The sequence below is a fragment of the Podarcis muralis genome, chromosome 3 (genome assembly GCF_964188315.1).
Source record: "Podarcis muralis chromosome 3, rPodMur119.hap1.1, whole genome shotgun sequence".
NCBI classification, from domain to species: domain Eukaryota; kingdom Metazoa; phylum Chordata; class Lepidosauria; order Squamata; family Lacertidae; genus Podarcis; species Podarcis muralis.
In genome coordinates, this window is record NC_135657.1 from 61,253,313 (window position 1) to 61,273,958 (window position 20,646).

The following is a 20,646-nucleotide window of genomic DNA, read 5'->3' on the forward strand; positions in this document are numbered from 1 at the left end:
ACCTGGAACATATTTGCTGAAACATCTTGGTGGAAACAACCCCAGGATTGCTTTGATGTTTATAAAATATTTATAACTAAATAAATAAGAATAGGAAACTTAGTTCCCTTATCCAATCAGGCCATTAGCTTATCAAGCTCATTATAGTCCAAAGACAGAGTAATTCTCCAGGGTTTCAGACAATGGCCTTCCTGAACCCTATGTGGAGATGCTTGGGACAGGGAATATCTTCTGCATGAAAAGCATGTGCTCGATCACTTGGCTACAACCCTTTGCCAAAGAGAACAGTTCCTTCCAGCTCTAAGGAGAACAAGACACCCCTCCCCCCTCCCCCCAAGATATTTGAACAGATGGACAGAATAAGAGTTCGTATATGCGCTTAACTTCACCCGATTTCCCACCTAGTATTTCAAGAATAAGGTTCATGCCACGTGCTTTAATGCTGTAACCCACCCTGGGACTTTGGGGAGAAGGGCAGGGAAGAAGAATATGCCAGCAAAAAAAATCAAAATGGACAGAAATTTATAAATTATACTTGGTGACGATCTTGCATCACTAGTTGCCTCTGCATTTAAAAAGGAAATGAAAGTGGGGACTGTAAAGCGAAGCCTCTTTACTTAACGGGCTCCCGTTTGCGTAAAAGCAACCTTGAGCAAAGTCGACGAGAGGAGCAGCACAGCAGAGGGCGCTTTATCATACAGGAGCCACTTCTCGGTTCAGGCGCCGCACGATTCCTCTCGACCAAACTTTGGCGCTCGTCTTATGTTTACAAGCGCAGGAATGCGCAGTTCTCTCTCTACTACAGGGCAGGGGGCGTGGCTAAGGTAGGAGGGCGGAGCCTTTCCTGGGCAGGGTGCTGCTTTTGCACAGTAGCAATGCAACAAGTGGCTGGGCGCTCGCTCGCTCGCTTTTCCCCGATCTTTCACTTTGGCAAAGCCCCTCGGGCGAGGTAGACGCTGCGTACCGGCGAGAGGCGCGCTCCCGCAAACGGCGGCGGGTTTGCTGAAGACCTGCGAGAGCGAGGGCGGCTGGCGTGCAATAATACCCTTGCAAAGGCGCCTGGGGCTGCCGGATGAGCCGATCGCCAACCTGAGGAGCCGGCGGGGCTCAGGAAAGGAGTGCGCAATGGTGGCTTTGGCGGGCAACGGAGGAATCCGCGTTTCCCTCGCCGCGGCAGCTTGAAATCAAAGAAGGGCTCCTTTTCTCCCTCCTCCCCTCTCGCTCCGGTTTCCAGCTCGGCAACAGCTCGCACAAGCCAACTGCAGAAAGCAGGTCGAGGGGGAAAGGCGGCGGCGGCATGGCATCTGCATAAAGTCTCGTCCCGGGGCAAGGAGGCGGCTGGGACAGGAGCAGCCGGCATGAGCGATCCCAGCGAGGCGGGGATCATCAGCTTCTCGGTGCCCAGCCTGCCGGGCATTCTTGGCGGCGGCTGCCCGCTGCTCTACGAGGATGGGCTCGCCAGGAGAGCGCCGGCGGCAGGCGAGGGGCCGGCGGGCCGGGGTTTCCTGGGCGGCCCAGGCGCGCCGCCGCCCGGCACCTTTTGGAACGAGGACAGCAGCTCCGTCTGCCCCGCCAGCGACACGGCGGCCCGGGCCAAAAACAACAGCGGCGGCGGCGGCGGCGGCGGCGGCCACAGCAACAGGAGCACCACGGTGTCTTACGTGATCAACGAGGCGAGTCCGGGGCTGCTGCAGGCGGCGGAGAGCGGGGCCCTGCAGAGCCTGAGGGAAGCGTGCGAGGCGGTGGGCGCCGACCTGCAGACGCTGCACTTCGGCAAGCTGGACTTCGGCGAGACGGCGGTGCTCGACCGCTTCTACAACGCGGGTGAGTCGGCAGGCGAGCTTCCTTCCGGCGAGCGGAAGGCAAAAGCCGCCGCGCCTGCAGCCGAAAGCGCGCTTACCTGAGGAGAGTCCTCCTCACGCGCATGCAGGTGGTGGGGCAAGCGAGGGGCCTCAGGCTTCGTTTACCTCTTCTCAATGCCTACGTAGGGTGAAGAGAGGAATACGCATTATGTCTGTGTTTTCTTACATTTCTATGTCGACTTTCTTCTGTTATGGAAACGGAGGCGGCATAAGTGCAGTTCCCAGGTGTTCCCCCATCGAGGCACTTGCCAGACCTGCTGAGCCTCATCCAGGTGGTGGCCTTGTGGTTGGCAGTTATTTATTCCGGATCATTCACATGGCACATGGAGTAAGGTCTAGAGGTCATCTACACAAGTGGCCCTTAAATGCTGTTTGGCAATTATTTTGTCTGAAATTCAAACGTAACCCATCACATTTTTGTTTTTCCTGGGTTTGCTTGCAAGCGGAAGGTCCCAGGTTCAGTCCATGAAAGCGCCAAGTAAAGTTGCGTGAGACCCTTGCCTGAAACCCTGAAAAGCTGCTGATGGTCAGTGTGGACAGTTCTGAGCTAGATGGACCAATAGTGTGACTTGGTATAAGGCAGCTTCCTAAAGATAAAATGAGGGGAGATTTCACACATGTTATAAAATAGCAAATCCAGGTTTGCCAACGCGTGTTCATGCTTGGTAAAGAGCTGCAGCCAATCCCAGCTCCTTGAAGAGTGCATTCCCACCACATAAGGAAATATGTCCCCATGCCTCACATTCCCTCCAACACTTAGGTGATGTTAAGCACCATAAAAATATGACCTAAGGGTAGTTGATACCAGCAGAGAGTAGCTTTCAGGGAATTTCCCCATATTTTCGCTGAGACTGAATATAATCGTTTTTCATACCCAGTACTTTCCACTTCCTTTCTTCTCTTATTTCATGCAACACTGTTCCCATGAGTCTTTAAAGCTTTGGGTTGATCCCATTGCCTTCACTATCAAGATTTTATAAATATTAGGGAGTCACAATCATCAGCTGCTCAAACCTTGATAAACATCTAATAGCCCGATTCCTGTGATAGCCACTGAGATCTGGGTTTAAGCTAAAGTAAATAACTTGGTGTAGTTGGAACCAGTTTACACTATCATACCCAACTTTTCTTTCAATTGAGGGCCTTATTTGGGAGTCAGCCCTTCAAAGCAATCATGCATGTTATCATCTTTATCACCTCTTTAGACAGAGTCCTGTTTTTATTATGTTACTTGTTTTTAAAACTTTTTGTGAACTGCCTTGCAAGGACAATGTGACCTGAACAGTAGATTAGAAATATTTTAAATACCTAGATAAGTATTAGCATAGGGATCTGGCCCTTGGGGAAGGTTGGTAGCATGTGACATGCTTTCTGCTGTTTCCTAGTCTATGAAGTAAACCTGGGCTAGTCTTTGGAAAAGCTGATCGTGTGTATTTGTTATTAGGCTTTTGTATGGAAGACAGAATAATTAGAGTGTTTTGTCACATCTTGTGCTGTTCATAGTTTCCTTGGCTCCGAAGATAGTAATCAGTCCATATTCTGCATCTGCTGTTAGCCAGTAGTACCTGAGGATTGTAAACAAAGGTGAATAGGCGTTTCAGTGCTAAGTCTTTTGGCAGGAAGTCTTTGGAAATAAGTAGTCCACTCTTGTCTGTTCACACCCAGGGATTCCCTGGGAACATAAAGATTTATTCAGAATTAATTCATCCACCTTTCTATTTCTGTTTTCAGAGCCACTGATGTGGCTTTGGACTTGTTCATGTGACACTGTCTAATTGGTGTGGTTTGAACATGGGCTGAGCAAAACCAGGCTTAGTTTTTGTGTGGTGGGACCATTTGTGCAACTCTTTCACCACACTCAGTTCATCCCCTAGCCTGGGTTTACTGACCAGCTGCTGAAAGTGTATTGACCACTAGTATGGTAAATATAGGTTGGGTCCTGAGCTGGCACACACAACTTTTTCAGTATATCCCAGAAACGTCTTAAACCCACAGGCATACTATGCCAGATTAATCATATGAATGGGTCCTTAGAGGCAGTGCTTAATATATCAATCTACTTGGCCTATAAATATCTTATAAGGTGAGGAAACTATGGCCCTCCAGATGTTGGAGCACAGATCCCCTCATTCCATTTACCATGTTAATAGGGCCAATGGGACTTGTAGGTTAATAACATTTGGAAAACCAGATTCCTCATCCCTGTTTTAGGACATGACTCCTCTCCCACAGTGTATAGGAAAGAGATTGTGAAGGGCAGGTAAGAATCTAATCAATCATGATGAGGCCTCAGGGCAGGTTACCACAATTTAAAAACAGCTTAAGCAGCTTAAGATCAGGGAACAGGTTAGACCCTTTAATAATATATCAAAAGCCAGGTTAAAGAGGTGCCTCCTTAGTGTACAAAGAAAAACTACATGATGATGATGATGCCAGACACCTCTCTGAGGAGGGCATTACACAAAAATGCCCTCTCCTGGACCACTGATACCCAAAGTTCTAAGGGTGGTGGAACTACCAGGAGGATAAAAGGTACCCCTGCCCATCAGGGCCAGTCGTGACCGACTCTAGGGTTGCGCGCTCATCTCACTCTAGAGGCCGGGAGCCAGCGCTGTCCGCAGACACTTCCGGGTCACGTGGCCAGCGTGACGAAGTTACTCTGGCAAGCCAGAGCCGCACACGAAAACGCCGTTTACCTTCCCGCTGATAAGCGGTCCCTATTTATCTACTTGCACCCGAGGGTGCTTTCGAACTGCTAGGTAGGCAGGAGGATAGCCTCTGACAATTTTTGTGTCTAATAGAGTCTGTGGGAAAGGAGCACCCTGATTTGGACTCAAATGAACTGGCAACCAGTGCTGCCATTTTAAAAAAAGAGGTTTGGTAAGTTCCAAATTGTACCGCAGCTAGTCGTCTGGTTGCTGCTTTTTGGACCTCTGGAAGTTTAAGAGGCCTCTTCAAGTGCAGCACCACATAGACGGCACTGCAATAATCCAGTCTAGGAGTTACTAAAGTTGTTGACAAACCATCCTTCGCTCAGAATAGGCACTCATAGTCATCAAGGCCACCTCAGTCTCCAGTGACCCCAAGCTTCAGACCTGCTCCTCCTGGGCAGGGGTGTGTGAAACCCCATGCATAGCACACTGTCTCCCCTCTTCCTGGGCACAAGAACACATAACACGTTTGCCTTTTCAGGGCTCAGCTTCCATTCATCTGTCCACATCAGGTCTTTATGTGCCTCCAAGCACCTGTCCAGTACCTCAGCTGCCTCTTCCAAGTCAGATGAACGGAGACAGTTGATTGCCATATGACTTTATTTATTTAATTGCCATACCACTTAATATATTTAAAATATCCCTAAGGAGTACAGAAACCTGAAGCAACAACAGACAGCTCAAACAAAAATACACAGTTACATATAACAATGCAAAGTTGTTATATGTATATAAAATCATTTTCAGTCCATTTTCCTTCTGACACAACCTCCATCTCAGTCTCTGGGTTCTTACCCAGGGTCCAAGCAAACTCAGCTCAACCACAGAAGTTTCACAGCAATCAGAGTTCCAGGAAACAGCAGACATCACTCTAGTCTCTCACTCTAGGATTGCTTTTTATGAGCAGGACCAAAGTGGACGGTACTTCCTCAGGCACTTGCCCACAGCTGTTTCCAACACCCATTTCCAGGTGCAGAAGGTTTGTTGAGTTTTCCAGAGGGTACAAAGGATGGGGGAAAGGCTGCAACGCTCACAGCTCTTTCTTCACCCTCTGTCTTCTCCTCCTCCAGCTGCCATCCACATGTTGGTGACAACTACCCCTTTACACTCTTTGACAGTCCTTGTTGTGTACATGATTAAAGAGAGTTGATTAACTGTTCTCTGTTAAAAATGCCAACATCCCCGCAAATAAGAATATACACGCCTATTTCTCCCCCCCCCCAACAGAATTACCTAAGAAATAAATACTAATTATTCAGCTGTAAATGATAAGCTAGCAAGCAATTACCAGCCAAAAGGTCAACAGAAGGTGTGGGAGTATGGGAATTTCCCCTTCTTTATATTTAGCTCCTGTGATGTCAGAACTCTATAAAGGAACATTTTTGTCACTGTAGTTTTTAAAAACAGCTGACGTGCCACTAGCATTAGCTCACTGTTTACCTTACCAAGCTCTGACTACAGAATTCGGGTGACGATGTTTATTATGACCACCAGCACCGTTGGTGAGGAAATTTTGTCCCAGGGTTACACAATAAATGTTGTTCTACCATAAGGGAAGGGCTGTAGCTCAGTGGTAGAGCATCTGCTTTTCAGGCAGAAAGTCTCAAGTTTAATCTGCAGCTTCTCCAGGTAAGACTAGGCAGGTTCCCTGACTGAACCCCTGGAGAGCCAATGAGCTAGATGGTCCAGCTCAATAGGAGGCAGCTTCCTATGTTCCTGGTGGCCCACTTCACATGTTACACCAAACCATAGTTAAAGAAACTATGCATAATGTGAACATGCAGTGCACTGGTACACACTGCTCTAAAGTTCTCACTGTGTTCTTCCTTCTAGTTGCTGGGAAACAAGCCAGAGAGTGTCCCCTCACAACATCTGAACCTGGGATCATGGTTTGTTTCGAGAAAAAGAAACTACAACTTGGGTTTGAGGGCATGACAAGCCACACTCTGGCTTGTTTCCTGTCGGTGTGGCAGCAACGGAATCCAGGGAGGAAATCAGCAAGAACTTCTGAGCCGTGTGTTCACCAGCATTGCATGTTCACATTAAGGCATTAAAACAGCAATAGCAACAACTTTGGCTTAATGTGATGTGTTAACCAAGAAAGTGTTAATGGGTGGTATCAACAGCTGTAACTTCAGCAATACTGGAGCAGAAAATACTGAATAATATTTTCTAATGGAATACGGGATTAGGACCATAATAATATTATTAGTAACACTCCCACATGCTTACACTTATATGCATGTAAGGTTGGAGTGAGGTAAAGCTAGGCATACTTTATTGAATTCTAAGGTTTATATATTGATTAATTAAGAAAATGCATACCCTGCTTTTCATCTAGGTCTCAGTGAGACTTATAGAAATCCTGATTTGTTTATTTAATTTCATAAAAATTTATGTGCCACATGCTTATAAAAAACCTCAAAGTGGTTTGCAGAAGATAAAACATAAAATCAAGAAAAAAACAGACAACCCTACTTTAAAACATATGAAAGTTAACATACTAAAACAGATTAAGATTACCTTAACTTTCTAAGCATCTGAGATATCTTGTCTAAGCAGGAATGTTTTTAGCAGGTTCCAAAAAGAGTAAAGTGAAGGTAGCTGCTTGATCTCAATAGGCAGGGAGTTCCAAAGTGTAAGGTGAAAAAGTGCACGCATATATATATATATATGTGTGTGTGTGTGCGTGTATATATATACAGTGGTACCTCGGGTTAAGTACTTAATTCGTTCCAGAGGTCTGTTCTTAACCTGAAACTGTTCTTAACCTGAAGCACCACTTTAGCTAATGGGGCCTCCTGCTGCCGCCACGCTGCCGGAGCACGATTTCTGTTCTTATCCTGAAGCAAAGTTCTTAACCTGAGGTAATATTTCTGGGTCTGTAACCTGAAGCGTATGTAACCCGAGGTACCAGTGTGTGTGTGTGTGTGTGTGTGTGTGTATAAAATGTTTCGGAACATGCACACAGATAACTTAATACATGAAATGAAGACAGAATGGATTTACCTGTGAACACATGTGAAATTGATGCTGACCAGAAGTAGACTGATGGGTCCATTCTGAAGTACAGCAACAATGGGCACACTCGGTTCCAAAAATTACAAAGTCATTTTAATCCTGATTCTTGCCAACTTTAGAATGTGTACAAAGTGCAAAGACAATTCAAAACGTGGGGGTTTTTTTGCCGGGGGCGGCGGCTATTGGGTTGTTGTTTTTACAGTGGTACCTCGGTTCTCAAACGGAATCCATTCTGGAAGCCTATCTGGCTTCCGAAACGATCAAAAACTGAGGTGCAGCTTCCCATTGGTTGCAAGAGCTTCTTGCACTCGGCAGAAGCCGTGTTGCACCTTTGGGTTCAGAAAAATGTTTGAAAACAGAAACATTTACTTCTGGGTTTTCAGCATTCGAGAACTGAAACATACGACTACAGAGGTGTTCGGGAACTGAGGTACCACGGTATTTTGATTATGTATTTTGTGGTTTTGATTTTCTTCTGTGAACCACCTTGAGACCTCTGGGTATAAGGTAGTATAAACTCCATCAATCAATCAATCAATCAATTTATTCCAGGCATGCTAGAAATGAGTCAGCTCCAGATCGCTGTGCAGATTGCTGTGCGTGTTTTTCTGTACTCCCCATCTCCCTTGTGTAGGAGGGGTGGGAACAGAGATAATTTAGGAATATACCTGTAGTAACTCCTGTGGGTAGGTAGATAGAAAAAGAAGAGGGCATGTGACTACAGTTGTGTAGTAAAGCAGAAAAAGAGGAATGCAAGTGCTGAGGTATACAGAAAGAGAGTGAGTGGAAAATGACAGTGAGTGGTTACCAAAGAAAGCAAAGGAGACTCCTTTCTAGTTTATTTTGTGCTGTTGAATTCATGCACTGGGGATTGAGCCTGCCTCTTCTTCTGCCATAAGTTTCATTTCTTGATCATGTTGGAGTGTGACAAAGAGATGGCAGTTTGGAACTTGAATAAGGCTCTGTGGGTGTTCCATTGCCTTGTCAAGCTTAGATTTGGTGGGCCAGGGGACTACCAATAGCATCTAGAAACATAGGTGTGCATATGTGTAGCCAGGTAGCCACTGGTGAGAAGGAGTTGCATGTAGGTGAGGGAGCAGGCTGCTGTTGCTGGTGGTGGGGAGAATGGAATGTTCTGTCTCTTCATGGCACCCAGCAGGGAAACCAAGCACTCTGCCAAAAGAGAACCCCCTGCCCCCCTCCCACTTCACACCTAGCAAATGCATGAGGCACGCTGCTGTAGGTGGAATTCTCCAACCTCCCACCCCATTCCATCATCCATCTAACAGGTTGGTAAAGAAAAATGCAGGCTAGTACCTATTTGCAAGGCTGTCTATTATAGCCTCCTATTATGTTATAGTATATTTTGCAGTATATATTAGACCCAGGAGATGGAACCTCAGGCTTGGGGGCCAAATGTGACATTGGGACTCTCTCCAGGTCTCAGCCACACCTAGCCACACACCTTTTTTTGCTTGGCTCGAATGTGTCTTTGAACTCTAATGATTCACGCTTGCCCGGATGGAGGATATAGAGGGGTGTATGTGTGTGTGCAGAAACTATTGCATGGAGGTAAAAATTCCCATCTCTGTTGCTCTTCTCACTTTTTTAACCTTTGGTCTGTCATGGATGTTTTAGTTGAGATTCCTGCATTGCAGGAAGTTGGACTAGATGACCCTCGGGGTCCCTTCCAAATCTACAGTTCAATGGTTCTGTGAAAGGTTGACCAAAATGAAATAGGACCTTTGGGCTGAATGATGTTCCCCATCCCTGTGTTAAAAGGTAAAGGTAAAGGTACCCCTGCCCGTACAGGCCAGTCTTGACAGACTCTAGGGTTATGCGCTCATCTCACTCTAGAGGCCGGGAGCCTGCGCTGTCCGCAGACACTTTTGGGTCACGTGGCCAGCGTGACATCGCTGCTCTGGCGAGCCAGAGCCGCACACGGAAACGCCGTTTACCTTCCCGCCAGTAAGCAGTCCCTATTTATCTACTTGCACCCGGGGGTGCTTTCGAACTGCTAGGTTGGCAGGCGCTGGACCGAGTAACGGGAGCGTACCCCGCCACGGGGATTCGAACCGCCGACCTTTCGATCGGCAAGCCCTAGGCGCTGAGGCTTTTACCCACAGCGCCACCCGTGTCCCTGTGTTAGACCTTGCTAAATCTTGCACCAGCACTGAAAGACATACAAAGGTTAATTTCAAATCAGTGTGTCAGTGCATACAAAACTCTTTAATTAGTCAAAATCACTGTCTTATTGATGTGCGTTTTCTCACCATAGCATTGTCTCCTTACAGCATCATTATTGTTCATCTCTAAAACATGTTTTCCCGACTTGAGCTGTTAATTTCTGACTCATAGGGATTAACTCCTGTTACATAAAACATTATTCTAGCCAGTGCATCCCAAGGTGCTACTTTGTTTTCTGCTTTGTGCTTCAGGTTAGAATTGCCAGCTCTTGGCCGGAAGAATGCTTCTGTGTCTCTCGTTTAATTAATTAATTTACTGCGCTTGTCTTACTTTTCCTCAACCATAACAATTCTCAAAATATTTTAATTACTATGTGACGAGGATAATTTAAAGCAGCTGGCTTTCTCAGAGGAAGTGGTGGACTGTAGGGAAATACGTCTACTTCTCTTATAATAAGAATTGGAATATAAAAGTGCTAGTTAACAGGTTAGAAAAATCAAACTAGTTCATGCGATCTGGTGCCATTCATCTTCCCTTTTGCATAGGTTTTGGCTGGAGTAGCTCAGTACTGCAGTTTAAAAGTGATAATGGAAACAGGAGGAGTATTGTGGAAGCTTAGCAAAACCATGGAGGCCAAATGGGAGACTTTATTTAGACATTGGCTACATTATTTTACCTCTGAGCTGGAGTGAGAAATGAAAACACTTGTCTCACATACAAGGAGGTTGAACATTTCATTTGCCTGCAAGTCTCCCTCCTGACTACTGACTGAGTTCTTGTGATGTCATGGATCATTCACGAGTATTCTCGTGCTGGGCAGTCATAGAAATTTCAGACATGATGCAATTAACTGGCATCTGAGTGGAAGAGTAATTTTGGTTTACACACTGTGCTGGTGGAGATGGAGTGGGGACCCATGTGAAGGCAATGGACCAAAGGAGTGGGGAGCACTTTTTCCCCACCTAAGGACTACATTCCCTTCTGGTAAACTTTCCAAAGGCCACATGCTCGTGGTGGGTGGGGCCAGAAGGACAAGTGGATGGAGTAGCACCCACTTTGTACATTAGGTTGGTTTCTGCATGCCCTCCCCCACTCGTCTCTGTTCTCCATCCAGACAATAAAGAAGCGTTATGAGAGTTCAAGGGTGCATTCCAGCCATGCGAAAATATTTGGGGTGTGAAGCTGGGCCAGTGAGCTGTGTGGCCTAGGGAGAGAAGCTCCTGGGTCTGAAGTTCCCGATGGTTAACAGGGATCTGAGATAAAGAGGCGGTTGGTAGAGATCCTTTCCCAGGGTATAGGGGCTGAAGTGGGTGTCTGAGCATTTAGTGCTAAAGCTGGGGTTAGCGGGGCAAGGATTTGTGCAAGGCTAACATCCATGAGCTGGTGGTGTGTGCAGCATCACAATATTTCATGTATTGGTTCCAAATTACCTGCCAGCCATTAGTTGCAGCCATTAGTTGTCACCAATTACTTTTATTAGCTGCCTTATTCAGGGGATAAGTGACTATCATCACTCTCCACTGGTGGAAGGGACAGAGGGCTTTGTGTGAGCTGTTGTAGTGCTTCACTGGAGTCCCTGTTGCGGTATGGTTGTGGTATTCATAGCTCTGTCTCTCTTCTAATCTGAAAAGGTCAGTAGCTCTTTAAAGACAGAGCACACTTGTGTCCCACAGTTTGCTGGAGGTATGGCCCTTGCCTCCTAGCCTTAAAGGACAATTCTGCTTCTTCAGGAAATGGAAGAGATAAGGAGCACTTGCACGTGCAGCCAGCCTCCCTTGGTTGGTCCTATGGCATCTGCATGCCTGGCCCACTTTCTTGTTTACATGTGTAATTTGCCCCCTGGGTGTATGGGGGAAAGGGGGCAGTTTTCAGCCAAGCAACAAATTGCACTGCAGTTTTATATGCATTTGTCAGCGAGTAAAGGCTTTTACAATTGCACACGACAAAACAATGCAAATTGGCTCTCGCTGTTTTACAAAGTTTTGACGCTGTCCAGAATGTACAGAAGTGAGTCTGTACCATGGTTGCTTGGCTGCAGACTCAAAGGCTTTACATACAAGGACATAGGGAATGCAAGAAGCAGAGCAACGCTTTCTAAATTCCAGTGATTCTTTTCTGAGCGTGTCTTGCTTACCTTTGGGAGATGCTACATTCCAAGGCCTTTTCCTTTGACACTGTGAACCAGAATGTTGGTTACAAAACTATTCCTATTTTATTTTAGGATTTCCTGGAATTTGTGATGAAATGTAATGTTAAGGCTTTCTCTCTTGTCTTGGAGTTCTTATAACATTCAGTTGCTTCTTAAAACATTTTTGTCCCCTATTAATAGTGGATTGAGTGATTTCCAAACCCCATTTTAGCACAGAAATACATGCTTCCCACAACATCTGCTGTTTGTCGTGGCTGAAAATCAGTTCCAGCATAATAATAACTACCAGTTATAGAATAAAAATGAGTGATTAAGAAATTTCACTTTTAATTCTACTTGATTCTCTTTAAGTGAAGTCTCTGCCTGCTTGCCTCCACCCCCACCCCCTAACATCTGCAATGCATCATGTGTTGGGTTAGCTAGGGGTTATTCAAATGTTTCTTTGTTCCCTCCTCCCTCGCCCTCCAATAACTATTTGGATGGGGTTTGTTCCTAAACAGATTAAAAGAACCTTCTTCTAGTGCTTGGAGTAGTGCCTAGTGAAGCTACACTGTAATAATAAGCTTTGATTATTGAGTCACTAGCATACAGAACATTTTTGTTGTCTTTGTTTAGGCTCAGAAAGCAAAAAGTGACACAATGGGGGCAGGGATATCTTTCAGATAAAAACTGCATTACTGTGATTTTGGAATCTCCCCTGCAATATGTGTTTTATGTTGTTGTTTTTTTCCCCCTTGTGTGACTACTTCTACATGGGAGGACAAAAGTTGTTAGAACTAGCCCTTGTCTTATATTGCTGAGAAATGGACTGATGTAGTAGGAGGCAGAGATGACTGATAGAATCATAATAGATTCACAAATTCAGATTATTAAGTGATAGCTGCATTTGTGTGGATAATGTAACATAGGAACTTGCTCTACACATGCTCAGTTTATTGTATGCTTATTGAATGTTTAAATTGGTTGCAATCTGATTGTAATTTGAAGGACCCTTTACAGTACAAATTTAACTTGGCTTTCTTTATGTTGCAAGGATAATAGCCCATTATCTACTTGCAATAACAGGAGCAGTTGAAAAGGGCTTGCTGTATCGCAGTGGGACAGGTTACTTTTTTTCAGTCTATGAGCTGCGTGGTTGCTTCGTGCAATATGGCACAACCTTGCAAATATTCAATTTGTAATCTAGCACACTATCCTTGACTGTGGCTTGGTTCTGTAGCACCAGAGTTGCTACATTCAAGTTTTGGGGGCAGTTGTAACACTGGCGTCTGCCTGGTGGGGCTGAATTGAGGAGTCATGCCCCACGTGGTGGCTGGGGTGAACATTGGATGGCAGGGTGGATTTGGCACCGTGATCAGAGTCAGATCAGGCCCAGTGGGACTGGCTTGGGATCCAGTGGATTCCCTCCAGAATGCTACCTCCCATTTCAGGGGAAGGCTGATGGAAGCCAGCAGGGCCAGACCAAGGGATACTTCCACTCAATGCAGCTCCCTGGTGCAAAGGGAGAATGTACTGCTCTGCCCATCAAAGGTTTTGAGCAAATGCTAATCACAATTTAGACTCTTTGTTCTCACAGTGTAAATCCTGGTTGGTAGTGTTCAAGGCCTGATATTGTGGGAAAGTACCAACAGTTGTTCTATAATCACTTATTTCATATCATAGTATAGCTCCTTTTTTTCCACCGCCATGATCAAAGATATTCTTTTTTAAAAAATAATAATCCTACATTTGTAGTACAAGGGTAGGCAATGGACCTTTTTCAGAAGTCGAATGGAAATAAAACAAATGCATCCTAGGCAGGGAGGTGGCTTGAGGGCAGCAGGTTCTTCACCTTACTTAAAACAACCCCAGTGTGTATACAGTATGTATGGAGGATGGCATCACAAATGGAAATGAGCGTGTATAACTTAGGGGCTGTGTCTGCTTCAGCTGTTCTGCTTCCACCTACACAGATATTTGTTCTGTGCACACATTTAAGATTGCGTTCCTCCAGCTCATTTAGCTACACTTAGCTACCGTATGGCACTCCACCTTGTTTTATGTGTTCAGCACACTTGTTAATGATGGTATGTTAGAATCAAGACACCCGGAGAGCAGATGTGGAACACTGGAGGTTCTTTATATTTTCATTGAATAGTACTAGAATACATGTTTCAATCTCTAGCTGTGATCATCATACAGATTCATAATCCACTGTAGGTTATACTAACATCAAAAGGGCACCACCTAACCCATGATCCAGCCAAAGTTAAGCACTTTCAGGCTGTAATTCTGTACTCACCAACCTGTGAGGAAGTCCCATTGAACTCAGTGGGATAATCAGAGGATTGCTGTGAACAAGTCCTACTGATTTGAGTCAGAGGGTAACACAGATGTTTAAATGTCTTTATTTGAAATCACATTCATTTTAACAGTGCTTAACTTTGGATGGATCGTGCTTCTTATGTACACATTGTAACCAAAGACTAAAATAACCAATGAATAAGTGCCATATGTGAGTTCTTTAGTATTTTAGTAGTCGCACTAGCTTGGTACATTCCATCTTTTCCAGTGTTCAGAAAGGAAGTATACACTAAACATTACCAAAGGCATCAGCATTGCAGCTCCATTGACAAAATGGGAAAGTGTACTAATAATAATGAGGCTGATCTTGTGACATAATGTAGCATGACCTTCTGTGGACTACAGTTTACTTCATCATATGCCTCACATTGATGTTACTCAGCAGGAATCCTGTGAATATTGATATTACACAGCAGGATTCCAATGCGGTGAGAGAACTGTAGAGCGTTAATTGTACAGTCATGATGTAGAACGGAAATGTGATTATTGTGAATGACATAAATGATGTTTTAAAAGGTTAATTTGATCTCATGCATTGGTCAATCAACTGCTCAACTGAAAAAGAACACCTGGATGAAAACAGGAAATGTATAAATTATGACATAGTTTCAAGTGCAGGTTTATTGCTTCTTTTCTTTCTGTTGCGTGTCTGTGTCATAACTCTGAAAGACTGCAAGGAATGCTGCAGCACTTAAGTGAGACTAATAAAAACATTTGAGCTTTCTGGACCATATTGGTAAAAGAATGCAGAGTACTTAACTAAGCCTGTACATGCATTATATTCTGGGGAGAACACACAATCTGGCCTTAGTTTTGGGTGAAGTCTCACCCTTGTCCTCCCTTTCCCTCAATCTGTGGGGAGAAAAGAACTAGGCTGTACTATATTAACTTGAATGTGATATTAACCTAGCCATTTAATTTAATGCCCATATTTTTTCAGGGTACAAAAAGAGAGATAATCATTCAATATGTGCATGACCATGTATATGCACATCATGTTGAACCGGGAAGTATCATGGAAACGTCATAAACAGGTCACTGAAATATCACTAAAAGTGCAGAACGGGGTGTTTGTTGACTTTTTCAATGGGTTTCAATTACATGCAGTTTCACTCTGTTAGGTTTCTTTTTACCCAGGCCGTTGGCCCTTAATTTGAAGGATTTTATATACTCGTGGCCTCTTTTGACAGGTGGAATGTGTTAGACCTGCCTTTTATATGCATTTTTAGGCTTTGTGTTTTTATGTTTTTATTCTGTTTTAGCTTTATACTGGTTTTATTCTTTGTAGTATTTTGTAGGTTTCTTTGAGTTACTTTGTTGGGGGGTGGGGTGGGGGAAATCAAACTGATAAGTGCAATTAATAATAATAGCAACAGCCCCTGACATGCATGTTTCTTCACAAATTCATGGGGGTTGAGCTATCAATGACTACTAGTCATGATGGCTATGCATTGCTTCCGGTGTCAGAGGACATGCTAGTTTCTTGGCATCACAAGTGGGAGGGTGCTGTCACACTCAGGTACTGCTTGGGGGCATCTGGCTTCACACTGTGGGAACAGAATGCTGGACTAATCCAGCACAGGCCTTTGGTCTGATCCAGCAGGACTCTAATGTACATGATACAATGCTATATGCATGAAACTCTGCATATAAGGGGCTGTGCCCCCTGCCCCACTCATAGAAGTTTCATTGCTGCACTTAAAGGAAGGCGAAAGAAGCAATTTTTACAAATTGCCTCTTTTTGCTGTAACTCTGGAGCCTATTTTTATTACAAAATTTATTACAAGGTTTCTGTAACACCCTTCATCAAACATGGTCATAGGGTGGTGTACAACAAAATAGGGCAAAATAAAATTATGTTGTAAACAAGAACTCTCATAAAATGCCTAAATAACATAATCAGCTACCATGCAATTTAAAAATGACTCAGCCTATTAGTCTCTAAAAGCTGAACTAAAAGCTGAGGTTTTTTATCGTTCATCTTAATGAATATAAGTTTGGGGCAAGATTGTTTCCTACAAAAGGAGCATTTTTAATCTGCAGACTTCGGATGGGCTTTTTGCAACTATGTACTCAAAGGAGTGTTTTCAAAGGAGGTCTCTGTAACCTCTAATGAGAGCTAATTGGCAGCTACAGCAAGCCACTATGAACTTTGACAGCTGTCAAGCGCATGACATCGTTATGACATCACTAGCTGTCAAAGTTCATAGTGGCTTGCTGTAGCACTAGAATGCAAAAATAATAACGAAGCTACTCGTTTTTTATAAAGCTGTTTTGTAAAATAATAGGTTTTTTCTCTGAATTTAATGTTTGTATTCAACTAAGTTTACTTGGTGCAGACCCGTTTAAATTAGTGGACCTAAGTTAGCCATGTTGATTGATTTCAGTGAGTGTACTCTGCATATCACTAACATTTGATACCCTGAACCTTTTGGCTATAACACTGAATGAATAAGAACTAAGTCACTGCAGTCACAAGCTGAAGCTATCAGGCACTACCAGTGAAAAATGAAAGCAAACCTGTTTATCATGTTTGTTTAATCTCATGTTACAAAGTTGGACAGCCTTCATGCAGAGTGTTAAGAATCTTAATTTGGGTGAGTCATATCCGCTTTCTGTATTGGATACGTAAGTGCAATTTAACATAACTTAATTACTAGTTAGATAATATTAGTCTAGCAGCATACATAATAACTCCTTGTTTGCCATGCTGGTAATTTCACACTTGTGCTTCTCTTGCATGAATATAAATACTCAGCAAAGTTAATCTTGGTCACCTATACAACTGAATACAAGTCAGCTTACCGCAGTTCCTTGGGCCAAATCTAGCCTCTTGATGGTGGCATCTACCACCATGCTGCATATACAGTGGTGCCTCGCAAGACGAAATTAATTCGTTCCGCGAGTTTTGTTGTCTTGCGATTTTTTTCGTCTTGCGAAGCACGGTGTCGGGAAAGTTTTGGAAAAACTTCAAAAATACCAAAGTCTTTAAAAACCTCAAAAAAGGCTACCACACCGCGTTCTATGAGTTGCTCCTCGAAGTCAAGTCGCAACTGTATTAACGGTGTTAAGAAAAAGGAAACAAACTTGCAAGACGTTTCCGTCTTGCGAAGCAAGCCCATAGGGAAAATCGTTTTGCGAAGCAGCTCAAAAAACAAAAAACCCTTTCGTCTAGTGAGTTTTTTGTCTTGCGAGGCATTCGTCTTGCGAGGTACCACTGTACTCGAAGAGGCAAAGGAATGAGCTGCATTTGTGGCAATAGAACTTGGTGGCCAGCTTCCCCCACTCTTTACTGGTGGTGGGTCATTGCCCTGTCATCCACCATTCCCTTGTCATAGTGAGCTGCCCAAATGGCACTAAATACACACAATGCTTAAGGATATTGGGGTGGCCAGCATGGTGCCTTCCAGGTCTTGTGAACTGCATTTTCCATCTTTCCCAATCATTGTCCCCACTGACTCGGGCTGATGGAAATTCTTAGGCTTTAGAACTTATATTTAGAACTTAAAACAGCTGCATTGGTTGCCACTTCGTTTCCAGGCCCAATTTAAGGTGCTCACAATTTAAGGTGTTTAAAGGTCTAAATGTCTCAGGCCCCAAATACCTGAAAGACAGCCTTTGTCCCTATAGATCAGGGGTCCCCAAACTAAGGCCTGTGGGCTGGATAAGGCCCAAGGGACTCGTTTATCCCGCCCGTGGCGACCTCCACCGCCTGCTCTTACCAGCGCTGCACTGCGTGGCTGCCCACTTCCGGGTCGGAGGAGCACCAGAAATAGCTTGTGCGCATGCACAAGCATTATTTCCGGTGCACATCCGGGTTGGAGGAGGCCTGTGCACAAGCTATTTCTGGAAATAGCATGTGCGCATGCATATGGGCACATGCTCCCCCGCCCTCCAGCCTGCCGCATGATCGGCGCTGGAGACACCGGCCCAAGGCGTGGTAAGTTTGCTGACCCCTGCTATAGATCCTCTCATATGTTACAGTCAGCAGGAGGACTCTCTTTGTAGTCTCATCACCCTTAGAAGTTGGGGGAGAGATGGGCCAGAAGAGGACATTCCTTGTGGTGACTCCTAAGCTGTGAAATCCTTCCCCACAGAGGCACAACTGGCGCCTTCACTATTCATCTTTCTGTGACTACTGAAGATGCACTTCTGGCCTTTGACACCTGAGACGTGTGTTTTCAGGGCCCAACCTATTCCTGTGAATAATTTAACAGTTTTTAATACTGAATTTTAGTTTGTTCTAATTTTCCCTGGGACCTGCTTGTGAACAGCAGTTAGTAAACAGTAGTAGTAGTAGTAGTAGTAGTAGTAATATAGATGCAAATGAAAGGAATGACTAATTAAAAAGCCAGTAGCTGAGACTCCAAATGAATTTTAAAAGAAAGGGACAGATAAAGAAATGACTGATTAAAAATCTGGTAGCTGGAAAACAGTTCAGTATTACTTTTTTAGTTCATACTGGAAAGTCAAAAGAGCAAAATCACCACAAGTACAGGAACATAACACAGAAAATAACATAAAAAATTGGAAGAATCTACTTTCACTGCAACAATTTTGCCCTGGAAATGTAGCCTCTGGCTTTGTGTTGTGGAGAAATCTCAACTTGCTTCTACATGTCTGATTTTACTGAGAACATTTCCCAAGGAAGGAAGAATAGGATGTGCATCAGTGTTGAAGACATTTTTGTTTCAGCAATTTTTTCTAACAGGATGAAAAGTCTCTGGTTGATCATTTTGTGTTGTTTTTAAACTTGTATATAGTTGTGTTTTGTACTGTTATTTAAAAAATCATAATTGTTTTTATTATATGTTTGTAAATCACCTTGAAATATGTATAAAAGGTGAGTCAGTAACTGGCCAATCAATAATAATAATAATAATTATAATTATAATTATAATTATTTAGGCTAGCCTTGGAATCCATCCTTTTAGAAAAGCACCGAGTTCCTTAGACACTAACAGGACATTACAAACCTAAGTACAAAGTTAGTACCTTGTTTTCTACCATTAACAAACCACAGTCAAGATGGTTGTCTGAAATATTGGAGATGGGCTGAATTGTAGCACTCTTACTTCACATTCAGATTCCCAAATCATTTTTTCTCTTGGGAAAACTCAACTCCTTCAGTAAAAGCTAACCCCCCCCCCAAATCTACCTCATCTGAATAACAAAGACGAATGAACTGAAACATAGGAGCACATGTTTGGCTCCAATAAGCAGGCAGCAGGCTTCCAGTGAGTGCTCCTCTCAGTAAAGATAGCTACTGTATTGTGTTTGCCTTTGTGGGAAGGAAGGGGAAGTAACTGCCCCTCCCCTAGCACTCGTAACACCCAAAAGTAACAGGTAGCCAATGGGCTTTGAGGATTCTAAATGCAGGGGTTGGACAGGGACAAACAGACCAAGGTAGCTACACTCACATGGTGATACCCTGTTGCCTTGTTATCTGGTTGCTTCAATTCAAGTTGATTTTTAATTTTGAGAACAAATCAAACTGAGTGATACAGCCACCTTTAATGGTATTTCTGCTTCCCATGACCCTTCAGCAATAATCTCATACTGGTGGAACTGCTCCTGTGTGATTTGATCAGTTTATTATTGCTTTCCTACCCCTGATGAATATTTCACATACCGGTACATGCTAGGTTTATAAGAAAGTTCAGCACTTCCTGAGCTAGTAGGTGGTAGCTGCAATTATCATATGAATACCAGTAATACCATGTCTAAATCTTGTTGCAGTGCTCATAGATATCATCTGAAGTGCCTTATAACCTTTAAGCACTGATTCCTAGAGTGATGCAAAGACCACAAAGGCACTTATTGAAAGACTTCTTACAAGCATTCTTAACTCTGGTTCTCATTGGGCTTTAAACAAAAATAGACCTCACTTATATTGCCAATTGCCCAAGCCAAACATGTGAAGCATCCTCTGTGGGTTCCCCCTTTTTAATTTCTTCTTCATGCTCATGTCTGTATTTCACTGGCTTTCTTGTTTTTATTGTTATGTGTATTGCTCAGCTGAGTTTCCTCATAACAAAGGTTTTATTTGTTAATAAATAAAAGAGATACTGTAGTCTGGTTGGATAATTCCAATGATACTGTGGACCAGCCTTACAGTTCTCAGTGTTCTTTCTTAAGTATTTGTACTATACATAAGCGCTTTGTTTAAAATAAAAATCAACCTGAACGCTTCTGTAGATAAACTTCTAGGAATGGGATTTATAACCCCCACCCCCTGAGAAGTATATCTTTTTCATAGTCAGTATATCTGATAGGCCATGTGAAGGTCTAGTATTTAGGTTTGTTAATCATTGCTCACATTTGACCTTGTGAAGTATGTAGAGCCCAGTAGGCAGTGAATTAGGCAAGCTGT

At 43.8% G+C, this 20,646-nt stretch overlaps 1 protein-coding gene across 5 annotated transcripts in view; it reads left to right on the forward strand.

Moving 5' to 3' along the window:
• Window positions 1-436: 436 nt before the first annotated feature.
• Window positions 437-20,646, forward strand: part of MAP3K5 (mitogen-activated protein kinase kinase kinase 5) — a 90,946-nt gene continuing 70,736 nt past the window's right edge. For 2 of the 5 annotated variants that reach the window (XR_013392236.1, XM_077925961.1), the window contains exon 1: window positions 438-1,824. Coding sequence is in view for 3 of the 5 variants with exons in the window: in XM_077925961.1 (XP_077782087.1) it covers window positions 1,359-1,824 (466 nt within the window). In the remaining 2 variants the exon portion in view is untranslated. Of the gene's footprint in view, window positions 1,825-20,646 lie in introns of all 5 variants that reach the window. The other 3 variants (XR_013392235.1, XM_028723525.2, XM_028723526.2) reach the window with 3 other exon arrangements.